General features: G+C 34.7%; 1 protein-coding gene across 1 annotated transcript; it reads right to left on the minus strand.

The window, feature by feature from the left end:
* Window positions 1–20,810: 20,810 nt before the first annotated feature.
* LOC139852422 (2S seed storage protein-like) lies at window positions 20,811–21,712 on the minus strand. The gene is made up of 2 exons (XM_071841716.1): window positions 21,228–21,712; window positions 20,811–21,123 (listed from the first exon to the last, which is right to left on the minus strand). Exons 1-2 carry the CDS (start codon window positions 21,710–21,712, stop codon window positions 20,811–20,813), a joined length of 798 nt encoding a protein of 265 aa, XP_071697817.1.
* Window positions 21,713–26,440: the final 4,728 nt, after the last annotated feature.

Below are 26,440 nucleotides of genomic sequence, written 5' to 3' on the forward strand. Positions count from 1 at the left end.
AAGATTGTTTCCAAAGTTTACAAGAATTGTTCAACCAAAAGTTAAGTTACAAGGCTATAAGTACAAATGAAATCTAGGCGACACGGTTTAAAGTGAAGTCAAAAGACGCTCCATGAAATGCATGTATACTCGACATCCAATACAAGTATCAAATAGTGAGCGGAAGCATGTTTCACATATCGTGCAAGACCTGAGAAAACATAGAAATCTGTCAACGAAAACGTTGGTGAAATCATAGGTTTAAGTAAGTAAGTGAGTAAAAGTAAGTAAGTCGAACCACAAGGTTTGCAAAGTTGAAATAATAGTAATACATTCTAAAAGTTAATATTCACGAGCACCCAATTATCAATGCTTAACATTTCCTTCCATTGAACCCCATCACTTAGTGCTAGAACATACACTGTTTCTCGAAAATATATTTCATTCGTAAACGGTAGCGAACCGTTTGAATGAGGGTTTGTCAAACCCATATGGATCCATACAACATAAGTTCTCGCTTACACCCGGCAAGTGTAACTAATGATAATCGAATTGAGGATTTTGTTCTAAACTCGTATGTAGAATGTTTGTTTTCCTGTACTTGTGTTCACTTAGTAAAAGAAATGTTTATGTTTTCTCATCCCAAATGTAAGTTCAAAAAGAGTAAGAGTGGGACTATGATCTCACCTTGAGTGCAAGAGTTAATAAAGTACTTCAACAAGTAGACGCGTGCAAAGACAAAGCTAGTCTTGACCTAAACATATAGGTTGTATCAATAACGGTAAACACAAACGGTCAAAGATGTTCAATTAGTCCTATGGCTCGTTACGACTCGATTAATATAGCATGTGAATCAATTTGTCAAGTTTCATGCACGATACAAGTAGTTAAGTATGTTAGAACGATTGTATAATCGTTTGGTTAAGTTTGACTAAAAGTCAAACTTGGTCAAATTCAAAGTCAACGGGGTCGGGTCGGGTGTCCGACAATTTTCTCATGATGAGAAGTCATATACGAGCATAATAGTCAGGTTTCATGTTAATCGGAGTTACGGTTAAGCGGGAAACATTTTGGGAGCGTTTAAAGACAAGAAAGTTGGCCTGGGCCATTTGCGCGGCGCGCAATGGGTTGCGCGGCGCGCACCCATGTGCAATACCAGGTCAGAACTTAACCAAGAGGGCAGACATCTGGGATTTTTGATTATGCGCGGCGCGCAGATATGTGCGCGGCGCGCACTACCTGGGAAACATGTTGTTTGCAGAAAATTGGTCTAAGTCACGACCCAAAACACAATTTAACACATTTCATGCACCGAAAACACTTAAAACGCATAACCTATATCATTAGAAAGGTAATTTGACAAGGAAAACAACTAAGCACATTTCATCAAGCAATTCATCAATTTCAATAACCGATTTTCCGTCAAGTGATCATTAAGAATCCATTTTCAAAGTTTCAAGCTCATCAAATGCATTTTAAGTTTCGGGAATCCAATTCACACTTGTGATATGCCATTTTGAAGGTAATCAAACACACATTGCAACTAAACACTTATCAACAACAATTCATAGCATTTGATGCACCAAAAGTTCATATAAAGCTTATCAAACCCTAATCCAAAATCACCAAAATCACTAATCAAGTTTATGAAGTTTTACAAATCAACCTACACATCAAATTGAAGCTAGTGACACTAGGAACACATCTAATACTTGCACTTTAACATATTAACAACATTTAAGCATCCAAATCATAAATCAAACACACCAAACTTTCAAGTTCATGGTAGTTATCAAAAATAACGAAATCGAACATATAAATCATATATTCATGTTAGACTTGAGCCATAGACACTAATTAACAACTTTATAACTTAAAAACATCAAGAACACAAAAATCTAGTGATTTTAGAAAGTTACCCAAACGAGATGAGGTTGGTATGAAATCGAAGAGGAAGATGCAAGGATTCCAAATATGTAATTTGTTTGGATTGAAGCTTGATCGATTTAAAATGGATGATGATTTCTTGTTTGAAGATTTGAGAGAATTCTTGAAAGTGTTAAAAGAAAATGAAAATGAAAATGGAAGGGAATGGGGAGGTGGGTGTTGACTAGTCAAAAGCTAGTCACATCTTTGCTCCCTTGGCGAAACTAGTCCCTCGAGTTTGTTGTCGGGTGCGGGAATTAACCAAACGAAATATTTTAAAACGTTAGAGTAAACGAGTGATGTTATAATTAAATAACGAGAATATTATGAACGTTAGTTAACGAAAGATGCCAAATTAAATGACGAAAGATATTATAAAAAAAAAAAGACGGTGTTAAAATAAACTTAACGGAAAAATGCGGGATGTTACATTATCCACACCTCAAAAGAAATTTCGTCCCGAAATTTAGTTGGAAGTAGTAGTCGACATCTCTTACTCGAGACTTTACGTTGTCAATGTTATGAATAAGTGAAGGCACGTCCTTGAGTGTTCTCATGAATTTGGATAGTTAGAGTATTTCGTTGTCAATGTTACGATCCCTGGTTTCAACTGGTTTTCCTATGAAGAGAAGTTTGTCATCGATAGTTGATGTATCTAGCAGGATTGCACGTTCCTGTTCCGCAGGACACGTTTCTAAGTTTGTTACATGGTACACAGGGTAAGTGGAAACTTAATTGAGTCAGAAGTTCCAAACGGTAGGAAGCGGTTCCAATACGCCCCAAGGTTTCAAGAGGGTTAACGTGTCGCGAGTTTAACTTTCCCTGATTCCCGAAACGGATTACACCTTTCCAAGGTGCGGGTTCTCAATATTACACTGTTACAGGGATTTTGTGAGGTTTTCATCTAAGTTTGGTATAACTCTTTTGGTGACTATGGGTTGTCTCGAGCCCTTCTCGGACTTGAATGATCTCAATTGTTGTTTCTTGATTGAGTTCGGATTCTGTGTTTTGTTTGCCACATGCGTTGGTTAAATGAACAGGGGTACGACATTAGCGGTCATATAGGGTTTCGGAAAGTGCGGGTGAACACACGAGTGGTAACTACTGTTGTACGAGTGATCTACTAAAGGTGACAATACGAGTTTGTGACATGTCTTTCCAAGACGTAAATCGTTCGTTTGCTTGGTTCATCGGTTTGTGGGTGGTACGTGGTACTCATGTCTAAGCGGGTCTCCAGGGTTTCTTGTAAAACTAGAAGTGAAACGAGTATTTCGATACGGGATAATTGACAAGGATACACCGTGTTGGAATAGAATCTCTTAAGATATGTTTGAACAAGTCAGTTAGGGTTCACAAAAAAAATGTTCGTTAGGACTATTCACCCTCGTGGCGAATACTAATGTAATGTGAGGAGTTTCTCTATCCATGGAGAAATGTTACAAGGAGTTTCCTTAAACGGAAATGCGAGCGATAAAGATAGGAGTGAAATGAGGACTGAGCATAGGATGAGCTTACATCTCGAGGTTGCCATAACGCGCCTCTAGTTGTCGAAAATTGAAGTCTGGAAGAGAAACAAGATAGTACACGTAATTGTATAGTTCGGGGTTGAATAATAGTTGGCCGATTATCAGAAACACAAGGACGTTAAGTCAAAGAAGAGTGAAGTATCGTTGGATTGTGTGTTATCTTAAATCCCAGTAATATCAGACAGTAACGGTGAAATAACAGAGGTATGTGTGTGGTACGTGATGACGAGAAAGTTGATCGGATCTACAGTTTAGTATTCGAATTCTTCGTGCAAAATAACGAATTTTAGTTACGTTAATTTTGAGTCGAGAGAGTATGCCTTTCGGCGTTCAAGTAGAAATATTTCCATGTTTGAGTTCCATCTAGTGCTATACGAATTTAGCTAGGAAGGTTTGTGTGAAGAATCACGTTCAAGGCTCAGTCATGAAGAGGTTTAAAGTTTTCCCTTAGTGAGTTAACGAGTTTAAAAGTCGGGTAACACGAGAAAAGTCAGAAATGAATCTTCGGTAATAACAGACGAGACCTAAGATTTTACGAATACAAGTCTGAGTTGGGAGAGTTTCCTGATTACATGTGGCTTGATTTCGAGATTGATTGTAATGCCTCGACTGTTAACATCATGGTTTAGAAAAATTAGACTTCGTTCAACAAAAATTCCCACTCGGAGAATTTGGTATAAAGTTGCTCTTTTCTCAAAAGTTCGAGCTTAAGATGGTGATGTTGTTCGTTTTCCTTCTTTACTTGAATAAATTAAGATGTCATCTATAAATATGATAACAGATTAGTCTATATGAATTTGCATACGCGGTTCAAGAGGTTCATGAATACGGACGGAGTCCTAAATAAATCAAACGGTACTAAGAGGGATTTACAACTAACGTTGCGAGCTCGGAAAATGGCTTAGGAGACATCGTCTCCCTTAACCCCCAATTGATGATAACCAGAACGGAGGTCGATTTGGAACATACGGGATTCATGCAAATAATCATGAGGTCATGGACGTGAGGGAGAGGGTATCGGTTTTCAACCGAAAATTTCTTAGTTCACAATAATCTATACATAAATGTAGGGCAACAATTTCTCCTTAATGACTGGATTTTGAGTTCCTTCGTTCTATAGGTGTCGAGTCCAATTTCCTTAACGTATATCCTCCGATAGAATTTATAGACACACAATATCTTTCCGTTGGTCGCTTAAATTGCCTAAGTAGTATCTAAGGGAAAAAGGTGGAATGTAAAGAGTACAAGTCAAGGTCTCGGTTGTAAAACGTCTAGCGGTAATTGAATCGAATAAGTATGAAACATATGGTTTGTTGTGAAGAAACGTACCCGTGACTAGTCCATCATCGTCTCGGGCATCCTAGGTGTCGATGTTGTAAGTTCAACGGCGCGCGTTGGTTTTTGCTTTATTCTTTGGGCATTCATTCCTAAAATGACCCGATTGGCCACATTTGTAGCAAATACTCGGCTTTGGTGCGTCGGGCCCCTTTTGAGTGACGGGGGCGGTACTTCCACAATACTTGGCAATATGACCACTACCTTGGCACCGATGGCAAATTAGCTTGCCACATTCACCAAAATGATGCTTGTGGCATTCGTTACAAAAAGGTAGTTTTCCGGCATAGCCTTTCTTGTCGTTGGAGGTAAAAGGCTTCTTGGCGGGGTTGTTGTTATTGTTGTGGTTGCTTGATTGAGAGGCTTCCCATGTTCTTTTGTTGTTACTCGGGTGGTTCTCGACCATTGGTGCCGGTGCTTCCATTTCATTCACCGTTTCTAAGGCTTGGCGGGCCATTGTTAAAGCCTCTTGTAGGTTAGTGGGTTGAGATGTCATTACCTTGTGTTGAATGCTCTTAGGGAGGCCATCCATGTAAAGTTCGACTCTTAGGGATTCGGGAGTCATGAGATTTGGACACATCGAGACTAGTTCGGTAAACCGTTGATTATAAGCTTCGAGGTCATTTCCGGCCGTTTTTAAATTCCTTAGACCCTGTTCGAGCCTTCGAGTCTCGTCGCGCGGGAAGTATTCGGTGATCATTCTTTCTCTTAATTCGGTCCAAGAGAGTGTGTGGGCTTCATCGCTTCCCACTAATTGTACATACGTGTTCCACCATGAGAGAGCAATACCGGTGAAAGTGAGGGTGGAAAACTTGACCTTATCTTGGTCTCGACAACCGCTTGTGTTAAAAACGGTCTCCATTTGTTCAAACCATCGGGTGAGAGTAACCGGTCCTCCGGTTCCATCGAAAGTGGAAGGATTGTACTTCATGAAGTTCTTGTAGGAGCAACCTTCGATTGAATTACCGGCTCCATGATTGTTGTTGTTAGAAAAGTGATCGGCCACGGCCGTACCCACGGCGGTGGTTATCATTCGTTGAAGAGCTTGTTCTAGAGTTTCGAGAGGAGTATTGTGTTGACCTTGGTGAGCCATTGTTCCTTCATGACACAATAATATCGTTGGTTAGTATTTTCAACAATACTAACCGGAGTATGGAATAAGGATAGAGAGAAAATTTTTCCTTGACTCGCCTTAAATTCTTTACGTCATAATGTCGGAACGTCCATGTGAATCACCGTAATATAATCCCGGAAATTATATTACCCTGATTTACATGTGCATTTAACATTACTTCATAAAGTCAAGGTGGCGCATCAACAAAATTTATCAACGTAAGATCAAGATCGAATACGAGTTAGATATGATAGAAGAGTTCGAGTATAGACGCACAAATAGTCAAGTAATTTCTACTTTAGTCTATATGCCGGTTGTAGTCTAGATTCACCTATGTACCCTATGACTCGGGGTGGACACAAATGAACTCTAAATCCCTACAACCAAGGCTCTGATACCACTTGTAGCGACCCCGACAAATCGTCAAGTGACGGCGTCATCTACGTAGGTCCCATTGCATGGTCATAAGTCTTTATGACAATGTTTGACCAAAATATGTCGCCTTCATTTCAAAATAAAGATTGTTTCCAAAGTTTACAAGAATTGTTCAACCAAAAGTTAAGTTACAAGGCTATAAGTACAAATGAAATCTAGGCGACACGGTTTAAAGTGAAGTCAAAAGACGCTCCATGAAATGCATGTATACTCGACATCCAATACAAGTATCAAATAGTGAGCGGAAGCATGTTTCACATATCGTGCAAGACCTGAGAAAACATAGAAATCTGTCAACGAAAACGTTGGTGAAATCATAGGTTTAAGTAAGTAAGTGAGTAAAAGTAAGTAAGTCGAACCACAAGGTTTGCAAAGTTGAAATAATAGTAATACATTCTAAAAGTTAATATTCACGAGCACCCAATTATCAATGCTTAACATTTCCTTCCATTGAACCCCATCACTTAGTGCTAGAACATACACTGTTTCTCGAAAATATATTTCATTCGTAAACGGTAGCGAACCGTTTGAATGAGGGTTTGTCAAACCCATATGGATCCATACAACATAAGTTCTCGCTTACACCCGGCAAGTGTAACTAATGATAATCGAATTGAGGATTTTGTTCTAAACTCGTATGTAGAATGTTTGTTTTCCTGTACTTGTGTTCACTTAGTAAGAGAAATGTTTATGTTTCCTCATCCCAAATGTAAGTTCAAAAAGAGTAAGAGTGGGACTATGATCTCACCTTGAGTGCAAGAGTTAATAAAGTACTTCAACAAGTAGACGCGTGCAAAGACAAAGCTAGTCTTGACCTAAACATATAGGTTGTATCAATAACGGTAAACACAAACGGTCAAAGATGTTCAATTAGTCCTATGGCTCGTTACGACTCGATTAATATAGCATGTGAATCAATTTGTCAAGTTTCATGCACGATACAAGTAGTTAAGTATGTTAGAACGATTGTATAATCGTTTGGTTAAGTTTGACTAAAAGTCAAACTTGGTCAAATTCAAAGTCAACGAGGTCGGGTCGGGTGTTCGACAATTTTCTCATGATGAGAAGTCATATACGAGCATAATAGTCAGGTTTCATGTTAATCGGAGTTACGGTTAAGCGGGAAACATTTTGGGAGCGTTTAAAGACAAGAAAGTTGGCCTGGGCCATTTGCGCGGCGCGCAATGGGTTGCGCGGCGCGCACCCATGTGCAATACCAGGTCAGAACTTAACCAAGAGGGCAGACATCTGGGATTTTTGATTATGCGCGGCGCGCACTACCTGGGAAACATGTTGTTTGCAGAAAATTGGTCTAAGTCACGACCCAAAACACAATTTAACACATTTCATGCACCGAAAACACTTAAAACGCATAACCTATATCATTAGAAAGGTAATTTGACAAGGAAAACAACTAAGCACATTTCATCAAGCAATTCATCAATTTCAATAACCGATTTTCCGTCAAGTGATCATTAAGAATCCATTTTTAAAGTTTCAAGCTCATCAAATGCATTTTAAGTTTCGGGAATCCAATTCACACTTGTGATATGCCGTTTTGAAGGTAATCAAACACACATTGCAACTAAACACTTATCAACAACAATTCATAGCATTTGATGCACCAAAAGTTCATATAAAGCTTATCAAACCCTAATCCAAAATCACCAAAATCACTAATCAAGTTTATGAAGTTTTACAAATCAACCTACACATCAAATTGAAGCTAGTGACACTAGGAACACATCTAATACTTGCACTTTAACATATTAACAACATTTAAGCATCCAAATCATAAATCAAACACACCAAACTTTCAAGTTCATGGTAGTTATCAAAAATAACGAAATCGAACATATAAATCATATATTCATGTTAGACTTGAGCCATAGACACTAATTAACAACTTTATAAGTTAAAAACATCAAGAACACAAAAATCTAGTGATTTTAGAAAGTTACCCAAACGAGATGAGGTTGGTATGAAATCGAAGAGGAAGATGCAAGGATTCCAAATATGTAATTTGTTTGGATTGAAGCTTGATCGATTTAAAATGGATGATGATTTCTTGTTTGAAGATTTGAGAGAATTCTTGAAAGTGTTAAAAGAAAATGAAAATGAAAATGGAAGGGAATGGGGAGGTGGGTGTTGACTAGTCAAAAGCTAGTCACATCTTTGCTCCCTTGGCGAAACTAGTCCCTCGAGTTTGTTGTCGGGTGCGGGAATTAACCAAACGAAATATTTTAAAACGTTAGAGTAAACGAGTGATGTTATAATTAAATAACGAGAATATTATGAACGTTAGTTAACGAAAGATGCCAAATTAAATGACGAAAGATATTATAAAAAAAAAAGACGGTGTTAAAATAAATTTAACAGAAAAACGCGGGATGTTACATAACGTACATACAAGTATATTACATTAATTTTTTTCATTCATGTAATAATACATTAATTAATAAGACAATTTTATTTAATTCATAACGTTTATTCAATATGCTATCAAACAACATTCAGGACTATTTTTATTTAAAGTCTTTGAATCATTATTGCGAACAATTTAACTTTTGTATGTAATAGTTTTATAGTTGTATGTTTTAAAATAGGATTAAGGCTACCAAATAATTATATATTTTTAATTTTGTTTCAGTGTACGTTATATACCTAAAAAATACTATTGTAAGCTATTAACTTTGAAAAAGTGTGTTAATATAAATTAACTTAACTTTTAACCTGATAAATAAGGTATATATTATAAATGCTAACGTTGTTAATTTTTTTCGTTAAAACAATCATGTGCAAAGCATGTGAGAGCATTTTTAACATGTGAGGGTATTTTTTCATTTCACATCCAGCTTCATCTTCATCAAACTAAAAACACATGAACCCTAATTTAACATTTTCACCAAAAACATTATTAATTCTCAAATCAAATCAAAAATACAAACACAATCGAAACATAAGAATATCAGGAAAAATCGAAACGAAGTATAACACTTTCAATTGTTACCAAAACACAAACACAAATACAACTTATTCTCCCGCTGCCGTACACCACTGAAACTCCCGCCGTCGTACGCCACCATTACTCCTTGAGGAGTTGTGGGTTGACGGCGAAGCTCTGTTACGGCCGGCGAAAATCTGGATTTGGTGTACAACAAGAATTATATTCATAAACAAAGATATAATCAATTATGTGTATTCGAAGGTTTTTATCATGAAATCAAAACAGAAGTATAGCACTTTCAATTGTTTCCGTTTACAATCTTGCTTGATTTTTATCATGAAATTAAGTTAATTATTATTTATTACTTTTAATTATTTTAGTTAAGAATTAACAAAGAGAAAGCATTTGGTTTGTTAATGGAAATCTCGTTGAATGTGTATGTTTTAATTGATATAATGGCTCTGATGATCTGTTAATGTCCGTTAACTTTGAGGACTGCACAAGCGAAACGAACAAATCACAGGGACTGTAAGTGTAATGTTTTCAATTTAAGAAAATGACACATAATCAATCTAACCGGTTTAGCAGGTAATTGGTCACCTTTTGTTTACATTGGCACACTTTTTCAAATTACATAGCTTACTGTGATGACCCAGAAATTTCGACTAAACTTAAACTTAATCTTTGTATGATTAACATTTTCGACACGATAAGCAAAGTCTGTAACACTGAATCTCAAAATTTTTGAACTACTTTTATATATTTAAATACATTTCGGTTGTTTTCGACGATTCGCGAACAATTATATGTAAATAGATACATATATACTATAACTTGAAAAGGTAACAATGTATTAATTATTTGATACCGTACATTAAACTTATTGGTTTAAATATCTATTTGAATATATATGATAAGTTGAAATATTTATTATTAAAATTTATTTATAAATAACTTCCAATGTGTATTTAAAAACTGATTTATATATATTAAAAAGATATATACATATATATAATTTCAAGTTATTTAGTAAACGATAGTAACATTTTCAAATTGCTACAGTACCCAAAATGCTACAGTGTTTTTGAAAATCACTATTTGCTACAGTGAAATTGACTTTGCTACAGTGGTATATTTTATGGATGATTTAAGACTATATTTTGACAAAGGTACGATTCACGAAACGTAAAGTACAAGTTTTCTCAGCGTACGAAAGGGCGTTCGAAAAACCGGAACCGGGACATAAGTCGAGTGACAACGTACGACTTATCGGAACAAAAATTACAAGTCAACTATGCACGTGAATTTAATATAATATATAATTAATTAATTTAAATTATATATATTATATTTATATTTTATTATGTCGACAAATGTTAGGACAAAAACATGTGGGCTGGAAAAATAGGGCCATGCGATCGCATGGACTGTGGCCTTCAAACCCATGCGATCGCATGGGAGGTCTGGCCAGGCGAGGTCTATAAATTTCATCGATTTCGGCTCAGTTTACACACATATATATTCATCTTACTCCGTATTTATATTATTATTATTATTATTATTATTATTATTATTATTATTATTATTATTATTATTATTATTATTATTATTATTATTATTATTATTATTATTAAGATTAATATTATTATTAATCTAATTATTATTAGTATTATACCTAAAATACTACGACGAGGTCATGAGCGTGTCACTTTCAAAATATGTTTTCAAGCGGGATAGAGTTAAGGAAATTATGGGTTATTGCCATGGAGGTTATGGGTAATGTTCAGGGGTATATTTATGAATCAAATCTAGTGTTTATTATCTCCGTTACGTCTACGTACTTTTCTACAATATTGATATGTTGAGATCTACAGTTATTTGGTAATCCGTGTTTCGATCACATTTTGGTGAACGACTTTATATGCTGCTAAGGTGAGTTTCATATGATCCCTTTTACCCTTTACATTTTTGGGCTGAGAATACATGCAAATGCTTTATTAACTGATTTACAATATTTATATGCGTGAGTTTTATTGCTCCCTTTTTAATTGCTTTTGCAATATATTTTTGGGCTGAGAATACATGCAATTTATTTTAAACGCAATGGACACAAGTACATACTAAATTCTACACTGAGTTTGAACCGAAAATCCCTTAGCTTTGGTAACTAGTAACTGTCGGTTATAAGAACTGATGGGCGCGAGTAGTTGTATATGGATCCATAGGGCTTGATACCCCCGTCCGAGCTAGAGCACTAGCCTTTTAACGGACGTATGCTATTTGAGAAGCGTACACGTTGGTTTGCGTGTATTATTAAGATGATTATACAAAGGGTACAAATTATATACGTTAAGTTTAGTTACCAGGGTGCTCAATTTTGTAGAATATTTTGATAAACGTTTCTGGATGAAACAACTGAAATCTTGTGATCCACTTTTATATAATATATTGATAAACGTTTCTGGATGAAACAACTGAAATCTTGTGATCCACTTTTATATACAGATTATGCAAAACACTAAAACTATGAACTCACCAACGTTTGTGTTGACACTTGTTAGCATGTTTATTCTCAGGTTCCCTAGAAGTCTTCCGCTGTTTGCTTATATGATAGACAAGCTATGTGCATGGAGTCTTATATGGCATATTTTTCAAGAAAACGTTGCATTCACCAATTCATCATCATGTACCTTATTTTGACTGCATTGTCAACGGAAGTACTATTGTAAACTATTATATACGGTGATTGTCTATATGTAGAAATCATCAGATGTCGAATACCTTTGATTTAAATATTCATTTATGGTATGCCTTTTCAAAAGAATGCAATGTTTACAAAACGTATCATATAGAGGTCAAATACCTCGCAATGAAATCAATGAATGACGTGTTCGTCCATATGGATTTGGAGCGATCGTCACAGTTGGTATCAGAGCGTTGGTCTTAGCGAACTAGAATTTGCATTAGTGTGTCTAACCGGTTATTGTTAGGATACATTAGTGAGTCTGGACTTCGACCATGTCTGCATGATAAAAGTTGTTGCTTATAATTTTTTTGTTAGAAATTACCTGCTTATCATTCCTTGTGTGGAAAATTACCTGCTTATCATTTGTAGTCTAGACACACCTTATTGCATGGATTGCATGACTAGTGTATAGACAAAATGAATATCTTAGCGTATCTGTTACTGTTACCTTTACTTGACAGTTTCCGAAAGTTTCTCCGTAATTTACGGATCCTTTGTACTATATAAAGGTATTCTATGTAATTAAAATATCATCCGATATCCGAAAATCATTTCACATCGAAAATTATTTATCTAACCGTGTAAGATGAATTCTGCAAGTAATTCGAGTTCTTCGGATTCCGATATGAATTTCCACCTGAGTTCCGAAAGCAGTGTAACCGGAATGAATCAACCAATCAGTCATCACCAATTCTGGATGAATTGGGGATGGGTTCGTAATCAACTTAATCAATGGAGACAAGAGGAAGGTGATCCTTTCCACCAACCGAATTCACCTCTTGGTGAGGAACCTGAGGCACTTACCGGCGAACCCGTACGAAACACTATCTTCACCCTCATTTCCAGGATATCTCGCAACGATTATATGATAACCAGAATTTTAAACTTTATTCATCCTCTCGTACCAACCGCCAATCATCCCGGAATAATAGAAGAAGTTAACGAGCTTCGCGCTCGAGTTGTGGCTTTGGAGAATATGATGCACAATTTGCAGGCATCACAGGCAGCACCGGTAGCACCACCAGTACCAGCAGCACAACCAACAACAGTACCAGTACCACCAACAACAACATCCGCACCGGAAACCTCAACCTCACAATCTGTTCCACGAGTATCAACCTCATATGCACCGTAGGCACCGAAGAATACTAATAACCATAAACGATGAAGTATTGATTCATAACTTCATTGGAGAAATATCCTGCGACGATTATGTAATCTTTAATATAGAAGAGATTATTCGTTTCTAGTTCCAACCGAAAACCAAATGAGTTTAATAACTCATTAAATCTATATTACATCTGAAGGAAATATACATACATATATTTTCATAAAGATTGTAATTGAAAATCCTTTTGTACAAACTGTTAATGATGAGAATATTTTAACGGGTAGGTAATACCCTAGAAATATATAAATTCCACATTAATATGTTACACTATACATTCTTCAATTTTGATTCAGCAATCATTAACTATACTGCTCAAACCTATAGATATACGTATCTGTTCATCGCAGAATAACCATTTTCATTCAATTTCATATTCTGATTTCGATAGATCAGAATCCAAGTCAAGATTAAACGAAAAACATCACTCTTAGATTCCTACATCTTTCAAAACCATGCTTCGAAAACCATGCTTTGAATTCAGAACAGTACTAGAACATCATATGATTACATTTTGCGTTCAAACCCATCGAAATTCTTGGAAACACTTCAACTAATGAACAAACGAGAAGACAAACCAACTACACGATATCTATGAGAAGAAAGATTTGTACTTATAATCATATATCTGGAAAGCTCTCGAAACCTAAGTAAAACTTTAACACGTATCTGTGATAAATCCTTCGGCATTATTATTACTGAAAATAACCTTGCAATTCCTTTTTAAAAGTATCCAGTATTATCACCCATTCAACTAGTCAACGACGACCTTTCAGACTTATAACTTTGGCATATACGTTTTTGTTACTGGGGAACCTTTTATGTTCCACCATATTATCAGTAAATGTACCAGCGACTCCGTCACTCTGCTATTTGAATCTCTCCGGAAATCACTATATATACATTGAAACCCTATCATGTACTCATCCACATCTTGTAACAATAGTTGCCGTTCCAACTATCGGGAATTTGCAATCAGTATTTTGAAATCTTGCAGCACGTCTACGCCAACAGTTATATGTGTACATATAACGTCTACCTCCTCGAATTACATACTTCGAATGTGAAGTTTCTGAAAAACACCCCAAACTATGAAACTAGTTCTCTGAAATTGGAACAATGCTGATGAAGCAGCAAAAACTGTAAACGACCTTAAGTGTCAAAAGTTTGATGATAAAGAATAGTATGGTGGTAAAACTGAGAAAAAAAAAGAAGGTTTGAAACTGGAAAACGGATTGAGCAAAGTATGAAGGAGGGCTGAGGATAAATCACAAAGACTAAACCTGCCTTCAAAGAATACAAATGATTCAGTATCTGCTGAAGTCATTAACGAATACCTTGCTACTAACTCAAAATCCGTTACGAACAAATCTTCTTCATCATTCTTCGATATTAGAAATTCTAAAGATATCATCGTATCTTTTATTATAAATATCCTCGATATTTCTGAAGATATTTTCATAAGCATTCTTATCTGAAATCATTCATCTCTTCGCGCTATCTGTATTACATCATAAAAGAAACTATTTTAGTTTCTAAATTCTGAAACCTTCAAGTTTAAAATTTGAATGTTTTGAAGTAGTGTTGGGAACTGAAGCATGAATTAGTATAATATAATGACACTTGATCAACGTGATTATATTACAGTAAGTCATGCTGAGTTTCTAATGGAACTTGATAAAGGTTCACATATCACACCCTCATCATGAACCATGTTACATAACTCTTTTATTCTATTTAAACTCTAAACATATCAAGAAAATATTTTTTGATGATTCGGTCTTTTCCGAATATTCTGGTAATTTGACAAATCAAGATCTTGCCATTACGATTACCTTCTCAGAACATTAACTATGTTCATCCAAAACTCCATACCTACGAATTCTGGACCATTATTCGCTTGACTTGAGGTCGGGAAGAGAAAACAAAAACCTGGAACTTCGGAATATGAACAGGAGTATACATCACAGCAAACAAGAAAGATCATAAACCATGTATGTCTATGCGAATAGCAAGATAAAGACACGGGAGAATGATAAATACAACAATCCCTAGAGCATAATAGAAATAAACAGATTCTTCTGGTGGGAGCTGGAAAAGAAGGATGAGTGTGGCAAATGTCAATATTAGGTCAAGAACCAGAACTGGATTAAGCATTTTCACAATCTTTTGAATGTATTAATTGGGAAAGAAAGTAGGAGTGGTGAAAATAAATGAAACGGAAGAGGTCAATTTATAGCGAAATATCAGACATAGCAATCGAGGTAGATTACGCATTTAATCAAAGGAAATCAAAATTTCCTTAATTCTCGAAGAATCAAATCTTATTTAGATAATGAAGATTTTCTATTCCTTAAATTCCAGAAATCAATCGTTACTACGTCAAGAGATAAGACGCATCTCTATTCTCCATTTCACTCTATTATGATAAACTTCTCTTATACGCTTCGAGTAATTGGATTGTTTTATACATATTACTCAACGGTAATAAAATTCTATTTATCAACTCATATTCGTCATGAAAACATTTTTATTGTTAGCCATGACGACCTCACTCAAATTTCGGGACGAAATTTCTTTAACGGGTAGGTACTGTGATGACCCAGAAATTTCGACTAAACTTAAACTTAATCTTTGTATGATTAACATTTTCGACACGATAAGCAAAGTCTGTAACACTGAATCTCAAAATTTTTGAACTACTTTTATATATTTAAATACCTTTCGGTTGTTTTCAACGATTCGCGAACAATTATATGTAAATAGATACATATATACTATAACTTGAAAAGGTAACAATGTATTAATTATTTGATACCGTACATTAAACTTATTGGTTTAAATATCTATTTGAATATATATGATAAGTTGAAATATTTATTATTAAAATTTATTTATAAATAACTTCCAATGTGTATTTAAAAACTGATTTATATATATTAAAAAGATATATACATATATATAATTTCAAGTTATTTAGTAAACGATAGTAACATTTTCAAATTGCTACAGTACCCAAAATGCTACAGTGTTTTTGAAAATCACTATTTGCTACAGTGAAATTGACTTTGCTACAGTGGTATATTTTATGGATGATTTAAGACTATATTTTGACAAAGGTACGATTCACGAAACGTAAAGTACAAGTTTTCTCAGCGTACGAAAGGGCGTTCGAAAAACCGGAACCGGGACATAAGTCGAGTGACAACGTACGACTTATCGGAACAAAAATTACAAGTCAACTATGCACGTGAATTTAATATAATATATAATTAATTAATTTAAATTATATATATTATATTTATATTTTATTATGTCGACAAATGTTAGGACAAAAACATGTGGGCTGGAAAAATAGGGCCATGCGATCGCATGGACTGTGGCCTTCAAACCCATGCGATCGCATGGGAGGTCTGGCCAGGCGAGGTCTATAAATTTCATCGATTTCGGCTCAGTTTACACACATATATATTCATCTTACTCCGTATTTATATTATTATTATTATTATTATTATTATTATTATTATTATTATTATTATTATTATTATTATTATTATTATTATTAAGATTAATATTATTATTAATCTAATTATTATTAGTATTATACCTAAAATACTACGACGAGGTCATGAGCGTGTCACTTTCAAAATATGTTTTCAAGCGGGATAGAGTTAAGGAAATTATGGGTTATTGCCATGGAGGTTATGGGTAATGTTCGGGGGTATATTTATGAATCAAATCTAGTGTTTATTATCTCCGTTACGTCTACGTACTTTTCTACAATATTGATATGTTGAGATCTACAGTTATTTGGTAATCCGTGTTTCGATCACATTTTGGTGAACGACTTTATATGCTGCTAAGGTGAGTTTCATATGATCCCTTTTACCCTTTACATTTTTGGGCTGAGAATACATGCAAATGCTTTATTAACTGATTTACAATATTTATATGCGTGAGTTTTATTGCTCCCTTTTTAATTGCTTTTGCAATATATTTTTGGGCTGAGAATACATGCAATTTATTTTAAACGCAATGGACACAAGTACATACTAAATTCTACACTGAGTTTGAACCGAAAATCCCTTAGCTTTGGTAACTAGTAACTGTCGGTTATAAGAACTGATGGGCGCGAGTAGTTGTATATGGATCCATAGGGCTTGATACCCCCGTCCGAGCTAGAGCACTAGCCTTTTAACGGACGTATGCTATTTGAGAAGCGTACACGTTGGTTTGCGTGTATTATTAAGATGATTATACAAAGGGTACAAATTATATACGTTAAGTTTAGTTACCAGGGTGCTCAATTTTGTAGAATATTTTGATAAACGTTTCTGGATGAAACAACTGAAATCTTGTGATCCACTTTTATATAATATATTGATAAACGTTTCTGGATGAAACAACTGAAATCTTGTGATCCACTTTTATATACAGATTATGCAAAACACTAAAACTATGAACTCACCAACGTTTGTGTTGACACTTGTTAGCATGTTTATTCTCAGGTTCCCTAGAAGTCTTCCGCTGTTTGCTTATATGATAGACAAGCTATGTGCATGGAGTCTTATATGGCATATTTTTCAAGAAAACGTTGCATTCACCAATTCATCATCATGTACCTTATTTTGACTGCATTGTCAACGGAAGTACTATTGTAAACTATTATATACGGTGATTGTCTATATGTAGAAATCATCAGATGTCGAATACCTTTGATTTAAATATTCATTTATGGTATGCCTTTTCAAAAGAATGCAATGTTTACAAAACGTATCATATAGAGGTCAAATACCTCGCAATGAAATCAATGAATGACGTGTTCGTCCATATGGATTTGGAGCGATCGTCACACTTACAATAGTATTTTTCCAAGTATATAGCCTACATTGGAACAAAATTAAATGTAACACCCCGTTTTTCATAATGCTTTGATTTGGACGTGGTCCAGTTTAAGTGGAGGAGAGTTGTAAGACCCTGAAAGTGTCACCAGAAAGTGTCACCAGAGAGTGTCCTCAGAAAGTGTCTGGAAAAGTCTACTTATACTTATGCATTTTCAAATTTGCATCAGAATCAGATTTTACATCAGAGTAAGGAACGACTTTCCAGAACGGAGGAACAACGTTCCAAAACCAGGAATGACGTTGTGATCAAGGGAAATGGGTACTAGTGAACAGAACGAGTTAGAGGCCATTTCAGGATCGACGTTCATAGAATAAGGAACGACGTTCTTAATTAGGAACGACGTTCCATGGTATGGAACGACATTCTGGTGACAGATATGAGATTTTAACCCATTTTTAAGGTTCTAAATGAAGGGCAATTGGGTCTTTTCACATGTGGACGGGTTTAAGGCTGGTAGAACTGAACTCAAAGCTCATTTGCATTCCATTTCACATCCACAAATCCTCTCATCTCTTTTAGAGTGAGAAACCCACTTTTAGTGAGAGAAAGCTTGATTTGAGGATGAAGGAGGTTGAATCTCACCAAAGTGCAAGAGTTAACCTTGTTCATCTTGCTTCTAGCTACGTGGTGATAGTGGTGGTAAGTCCTAACTCCGATTTTCATTCAGTTTGAGGTTGGGGTTTGAGATTGCATGTTCTTGATTAAACTCATCTAGCTCACAAATGGGTGTTTGAAGCTAGTTGTGGGTGTTGTTGACCCTTGTTGATGGGCTTTGGGTTGAAAAATATTTTGGTCATGTGTAGACTTGCAACTAGGGCATAATCACAAGTATTAGTGATTTTGTTGGTGAATGGAACCCAAATGGGTGTTCTTGGTAGTTGATTTTGGGTGTAAACCCTATTTGGGTCAAAATGGGTCATCTGGTTGAATTGGATCATGGAGTGCTCCTAGCACTAGACCATAAGTTGTATTTTGTTGAGTTTGGGACCAAATCACTAGCTTTTAGTGATTTGGGGAGTTTGAGTTTTGTTTGACCTAGTTGGTGTTTTGGGTGCAATTTGGGTCAAGTTAGCACTTGTAGGTTTTTGGGTCAAGCTACTAGGATTTATAGCTTGATTGTTGTAATTGTGATAGGTGACTTGCTCTTGGACCAGGCTTAAAGTCCTAGAGAGGTTTGACTCATCAATTTGTTCAAGGTAAGTGAAGTATTTATATGTATGTGTATATAAATTGTTTGCTTGCGGATTAGTGGCGAGTACTATCGGATTGTGAAGGATTTTTACTCTTTGTTGGCCACTTAGTGCATTGTGGTGAGTGATGTCTCTAATAATGACCCGCTCTTTGTTGGCCACCTTGCGTTTGGGGAAAGTGGTGAGTGCGATTACTTTGAAGTCCACTCTTTGTTGGCCACTTGTGAGAATGCGGGAAGTGTTACTAATTGAGACCACACTTTTCGTTGATCACATTCGGGTGTACATGGTGGTGCCATTCGGGAGGCGCCTTTGTTGGCCATGTACACGTGCTATTCATTTGATGATTAGCACATTTGGGAATGGTTAACCATTTTTGCGTTGTATATTGTATATATTGATAATGTAGCGTGTTATATTCTTGTTTATGCAATTTAATATGCTAGCTTGAACTCGGTTGTGTTTATTTGAGTTAGTCGGTTGTGTTTATTTGAGTTAGTGATGCTATCTTGTATGCGGTTATGTGTAAGTTGTGCAAGTAAGTGATTTATGTATGTATGCATATAAGTATTGCACTCACTAAGCATTGTAGCTTAGTCCCTCGTTGTTTACATTTTTATAGATTGTGTCACTTCGAAGGACAAGGGTCGTATAGATTTAGCAGACGCTTTTTGGTAATGGTCCCGACGGTCATACTCATTAAAAGGGTCGTTTTGGTTAAATAATTGGTTAAATATATGGGTCTTGTGTACCCGATGATGTAAACTCACAACATGTTGTATTTTGAAACTAAGTTTAACATTTGAGCAGTTAATGATGATTAAAAACTTGTGATGTTGCAATTATTGATAATGGAAAAAAAATGTCAAATTTTTACAAGTAAATGTTATTTCGGTTTGGGAATCATTTCATTAAAGTATATAGCTATTTGGTAGCCTTAACCGTTAAAAATAAACCTTTTGTATGTAATAGATATAGACATAGACATAGACATATATATTTAATTCAAAGTGATTATAAAATTCTAAAAGAGTTTTATACACTTCTCTTTAAAAAATTTCTTATATTTCTCAAAATTAAAGAAAAAGAACACATGAATTTACAATATTTTTTGACCTGATATCTAATTCATAAACATATATAAATATAAATATAGATATAAGAATAATAATAATTGACCCTCTATTTTTTCTCTTCACAAACCTCATAACATGAATGGAGATGATTATGATATATACTTAATACTCTCAAAGTCTCTTAAGTAGAAATCATGGGTTATTACTATAAGTAATATAATGAAAAACGTCTTCAAATGCTAATGTAAGTTATTTTATTTTATTCATAGATATGAATATGACATGATGAAAACCACCATGATAACACATGAGATACATAATTACACATGTGCTTAGTATTATTTCTGTTATGGAGACTACTCAATTCCATCTTAAAATTCTCAAAGCCATAATTAAACGACTAGAGATGTGGAACCCTTTATTCATTACACCTTGACCACTTGATACGATCGACCCAGCCACTTCAAAACATAGCAGATGGGACTCTGCATTGTTCCACTTGCAAGTTGCATTCATTCTTCAAGTTCCGAATTGCCCTCTGCACCATCTGTGGCTCCACACCGGCACGTCGACCACTTTGTCTCCTTCCTTGTTGTTGTTGTTGTTGTCTCATGGCCTGCTCGTAAACCTCCTGCATGGCCTCGCATTGGCACTCACGTTGCACGTTCTCAAGCTCGTTGCAGCAACTTCTCAATTCTTGTGGTTGTTGTTGTCCCTGCCTGAAAATGCTCATCCAAAGTGAGCCGCCTTGTTTCTGTTGTTGTTGTTGAATGTACCTATTCAAAAACAAACATAATAAGTTGTTGATCAGAGGTTAATTCATATTTTCAACATTAAACTAGTAGTCTAGCTCGAGCTATAATTATTATAATTATAATACCTTTGGCATTGGTTAAATTGTCGTCCTTGGACTTCACTGCATTGTTGTGAGCCACGTGAGCTTCGGCGGGAGTAGTTGTCCTCCTCGGTGACGGTTTGGATGTTATCGAGATTGCATTGGCGTCTGATTTGAAGGTTGCATTGGTTAGGAAGTTGTTGAGCCTTTTGCCTCAACTGTCGTATCTCTTGATCACCAAAACGTCCACCTTGTTGTCCCTGTATGGCATCTTGGAACACTTCCTTCACGGCCTGGCACTGGTGTTGCTCGTCGACGTTTTGGAGTTCTTGGCAGCACAGTTCCCGTAAGCTTTGACTCGGCTGATAGTTTTCATATGGACTCTGAATACTCTGTTGGAGGTATTGCTGACATACGTCCAAATCTCCACTCCAAGGAGTGAAACCGTTCACGTCCTCGATAGTTGTGTGGGCGGTAGCAAAGGCTACAATTGCTGCGAAAGCGACTGCGAGAACAAGTAGCTTTGCCATTAGTGTGAAAGAAGATGGTTATAATATGTATTTGTTTTGTTATTTGGGGTTTTACTAGATGGTGATTATTTATGGTGGCCGGGTTTGGATCAAGAATTCGCATGGGTTTGAATACGTACGTACGTGCATGGAGAGATTTGTTGACATTTGTATCTGTGGTGAAACATGTAGTATACGAGTTTTGTACACGTATAATATGAATTAACCAAGTGGAAGTATGCTTCTGAAGTATGCATTGAGGTGTACTATATATATTTTTGTCTTGTTTAAAGGTTTATGATGATGATGGTGGAAGGGCTACGAGAGGATTTTGAATTGGATGTCAACTAAAATTGTAAATGGAAAACAGGGTGCTCAACTAGATCAATGCAAACCGCAAAATAAATGTAGCGGAGTATTTCTTTTGTAAGATTTTAAAATTTTATATCTAACTCCATATTTCATACTTCATAAATTTTAAGAGTAAAAGGGAAATAAAGCGACAGAGTTTAAGGGTAAAAAGGAAAGAAATTGAGACGATTATAAAACAATACTTACGTGAAATGATCCGTGGAATTACGGAGTTGTTTAAACGAAACAATTTAGTGATATGATTTAGGTATTAAGTGAATGTAAATGATAAAGTCATTTAGTTCAATGACCCATGGAACCACGCATTCCGACAAAAAAACTTCTCGTTGTTTTTACAAATATATTGATATACTTAACTTGATCACAATAGATGAACTACATTTATTCTCACACCGTCATCTTTCATTTTTCATCACAATTACTATTTTCCTTGTAATAAAATTTTTGAATTATTCTATCAAACTATATACATTCATTATAAATAGTCACAATATGATTTGACGTATGTTATCGGTTTTCAGATTCTTGTTCTTTAACAAACATACAATAACAGAACACTCTGGATTGCGAGTGACAGTTAGGAATAATTTTGGATTTCCAAAATGTCTTACTATTGGCATTGCTTCTAAATAGTTTTGCAATAAAATAATAATAATAATAATAATAATAATAATAATAATAATAATAATAATAATAATAATAATAATAATAATTAATAATAATAATAATAATAATAATAATAATAATAATAATAATAATAATAATAATTCAATAAATTAATAGAAAATAAAAATATAAGGTGTATATAAAAGGGATGGGTGTATATATGGCATTAGCTTCCTTTATTTTTTTAATTTTGTATATTTATTTGTTTTTATTTTGTATATATATTATCATTATAAAAATTGAAAGGATAATTGATGAAATGATGATATCATCATTTTAGCGATTTATATGAATATATAGATTCTTGCGTTTTTATTATAAGTACAAATGAGAGGATTACAAAGAAAAGTACATAATAATTTTTGGTAACAACACTAAGCGGATTAGAAATGGAACTTACGTATCATCTTACGGTGCATTACTAAGATTCTATTTAAAGAAAAAGGAGTTTCGATAGATAGGATATGAAATATTATCATTAATCGTCCTATTATCTCATAATAAATATTAATTTTGTTGTACGAAACATAAAATAATGAACAAATTAATTGAGACATCTATCTCTACTTTTTTCTCGTGTTTAAAAATAGTAATATGTATAATATCACCAATTAAATATTAGTTATATGCAATATATTGGTTAAATAATTTATTTACAAATCAGTTTAGTACAAATTTCAAATGAATTAATTGTAACGATATTTATTTCGCTCTTATCCATTTCATTTCCTTTGCTCTCCTTAGTCCTTTCAAGTAGGGGTCAACATCAATACTTAAATGATGAAATTGAACTCATACCTATTGGTACCATACAAAACTGGTACCAACTGATACAGTACGATAGTCCATAAATCCACAAAATATATGGTACCAATGCTTAGCGGTACGATACCGATATTTATCGAGTTTTGTACCAATATCTGAAACAAAACAGGTTCCAAACAACCCTAACAACATCACAAAATTCACAGAATCGCATACTGTGATGACCGGAAAATTTCGACTTATTTAAACCAATTCTCTATATGGTTTAATATTTTCGTCATGATAAGCAATGCATTTTGAGAAGTTTTATAACTTTTGTAAATGAGTTTTATATAACGGTTGACCACCCTGTTTGTCTAACAATTCACGAACGTCATAACTTGTGATAATTATATATACGGAAACATGCGAATAATATTTATATACGAAATGATAAAAATTTACTATTGAATGATGCAATTTCAAATTAAAATTTTTACGTATATGATCGTTTTATTTTTATGATGTATATTTTTTAATTTATAAAAAGAAACGCAATTAAATCAAAGATGTACAAGCTGTAAAGCATAATGTACAACAATGTAACTTAAATAGTTGAATCGAAATTAATTCATTTACTATTCATATAAATAGTAAATGAAACGAAATTAATTAATTTACTTTTCACATGAAAGCGACATGATAGAAATTATTAATTATAAGTTACATAAAATACCCCTGAAGTATTTAATAAATACGACTTTTTAAAATATTAAAATTCGTTAATTCGATTGAATAGTACGTACACTCTACATCGAACGTATATAGTAATTTTATAAATAAATGGACCTTTTTACAACTAGTTTTATAAAGCTTAAGACCAAAATAAATATATGTATTCAATTATAAAAAGTGAAATTATTTTTATTTATACTTTTACCCGTCAATTATTAGCAACAGAGTACGAAATACCGGTCCGTGAAAACTGTCGGTAGAAATGACAAAACATGGCTTTTAAATCCCACGTTTAATTCTCTTTAATTATTATATTATTATATTTACTCTATAAATCGATCGAATTATGGCCTGATTGAATTCATTATTTCTCTCTCAATTACTCCATATGTAATTATATTTATATTTATATTATTATTATTATTATTATTTTTATTATATTATTAGTATTACCGATATTATTATTAATATTATTAGTATTATTATACATAAAATATTACGACGAGGTCATGAGCGAATTATTTTCAAAATTACTTTTCGAGCGGGATAGAGCTAAGGAAATTATGGGTTATAGCTAAGGAGGTTATGGGTATTGCTTGGGGGTTTTGATCGTGAATCGAAGGCTAACCTTTCATTTGTCATCTCCGTTGCGTCTGCATACTTTTCCTACAATATTGAACCACAATATTGATATGTGAGTTTCATTTGCTCCCTTTTTAATTGCTTTTGCAATCTATATTTTTGGGCTGAGAATACATGCACTTTATTTTAAACGCAATGGATACAAGTACATACTAAATTCTACACCGAGTTTGAACCGAAAATCCCTTAGCTTTGGTAACTAGTAACTTCCGGTTATAAGAACTGGTGGGCGCGAGTAGTTATATATGGATCCATAGGGCTTGACATCCCCGTCTGTTTCAGGTATAGAAACCCTAGCCTGAACTATAAAACAGATGTATGCTATTTGAGTTTAGTACACGTTGGTTTGCGTGTATTGTACATGTTGGTTGCATGTATGTTAAAACAGAGGTACTTATTATATATACGTTAAAGTTTAGTTACCAGGGTGCTCAATCTTGTAGAATATTTTGATAAACGTTTCTAGATGAAACAACTGAAATCTTGTGATCCACCTTTATATACAGATTATGCGCAACATTTAAAACTATGAACTCACCAACCTTTGTGTTGACACTTTTAAGCATGTTTATTCTCAGGTTCCTAGAAGTCTTCCGCTGTTTGCGTATACGTTATACAAGCTATGTGCATGGAGTCATACATGCTTTATTCGAGAAAACTTTGCATTCACAAAATCACCATGCAACTTATTTTGACTGTATTGTCAACGGATGTAGTATTGTAAACTATTGTTTACGGTGATTATCTATACATAGAAATCATCAGATGTCGAAAATCTTGGATTTATATATTCATTTATGGTGTGCCTTTTCAAAAGAATGCAATGTTTACAAAACGTATCATATAGAGGTCAAAACCTCACTATGAAATCAATGAATAACGTACCGCGTCAATAGCGATTTTGACGGGTCGTTACACATACAAAGAACGATACTAGATTACTAGCTACGATAGCACAAAACTAAATAGGACGCAAACGAACAAAATAGACAATCAGATGATGTTCAATTTCTATGACGTAAGGTTCAGCGGTTGGTGGCCTGCCTCCTTTAAAGGGGGAGGGGGGACCCCATTGGCTACATATTAAAAACACAATTTTATCTCTGCCATGAAATTTCCACCCATGACATCTTTCCCATATCGTTTGGGGGGGGGGGGGGGGGGTAAAGGGGAGGGGGTTTTACTTGGTCGTGCCCTTGGATCGTTTTCAAGGTTTCCTCCAGGCAGCGATGGGGGCGGGGTTATTATTGCTGCATCGGCATAGTCGAAACGGGAGATGATTGCAACGGGTGGTTTAGTCCCTCTCGGGTGATCCCAATCGATGTTCAAAAAAAAAAAATTAAACGATTTTAAGTCCTTTTTTTTGCCAAAAAATGATAAACTTATATAAAACCCAGGACTTTCATGAAAAGTGAAAGAACCCTTCAAAGAAAAGAAATCATAAGAACCAACTTGGACATAGTCACGCCGAAAGACAACACAACCAAACTACGACAACTAAACCAAAAACACTAGGTTAAAAGGCAAACCTAACACACAAACAAACACGAAACTCACACAAAGCTAAATGACAAACAAAATAAGGCATCA

The sequence above is a fragment of the Rutidosis leptorrhynchoides genome, chromosome 6 (assembly GCF_046630445.1).
Source record: "Rutidosis leptorrhynchoides isolate AG116_Rl617_1_P2 chromosome 6, CSIRO_AGI_Rlap_v1, whole genome shotgun sequence".
In the NCBI taxonomy this organism is placed as follows: domain Eukaryota; kingdom Viridiplantae; phylum Streptophyta; class Magnoliopsida; order Asterales; family Asteraceae; genus Rutidosis; species Rutidosis leptorrhynchoides.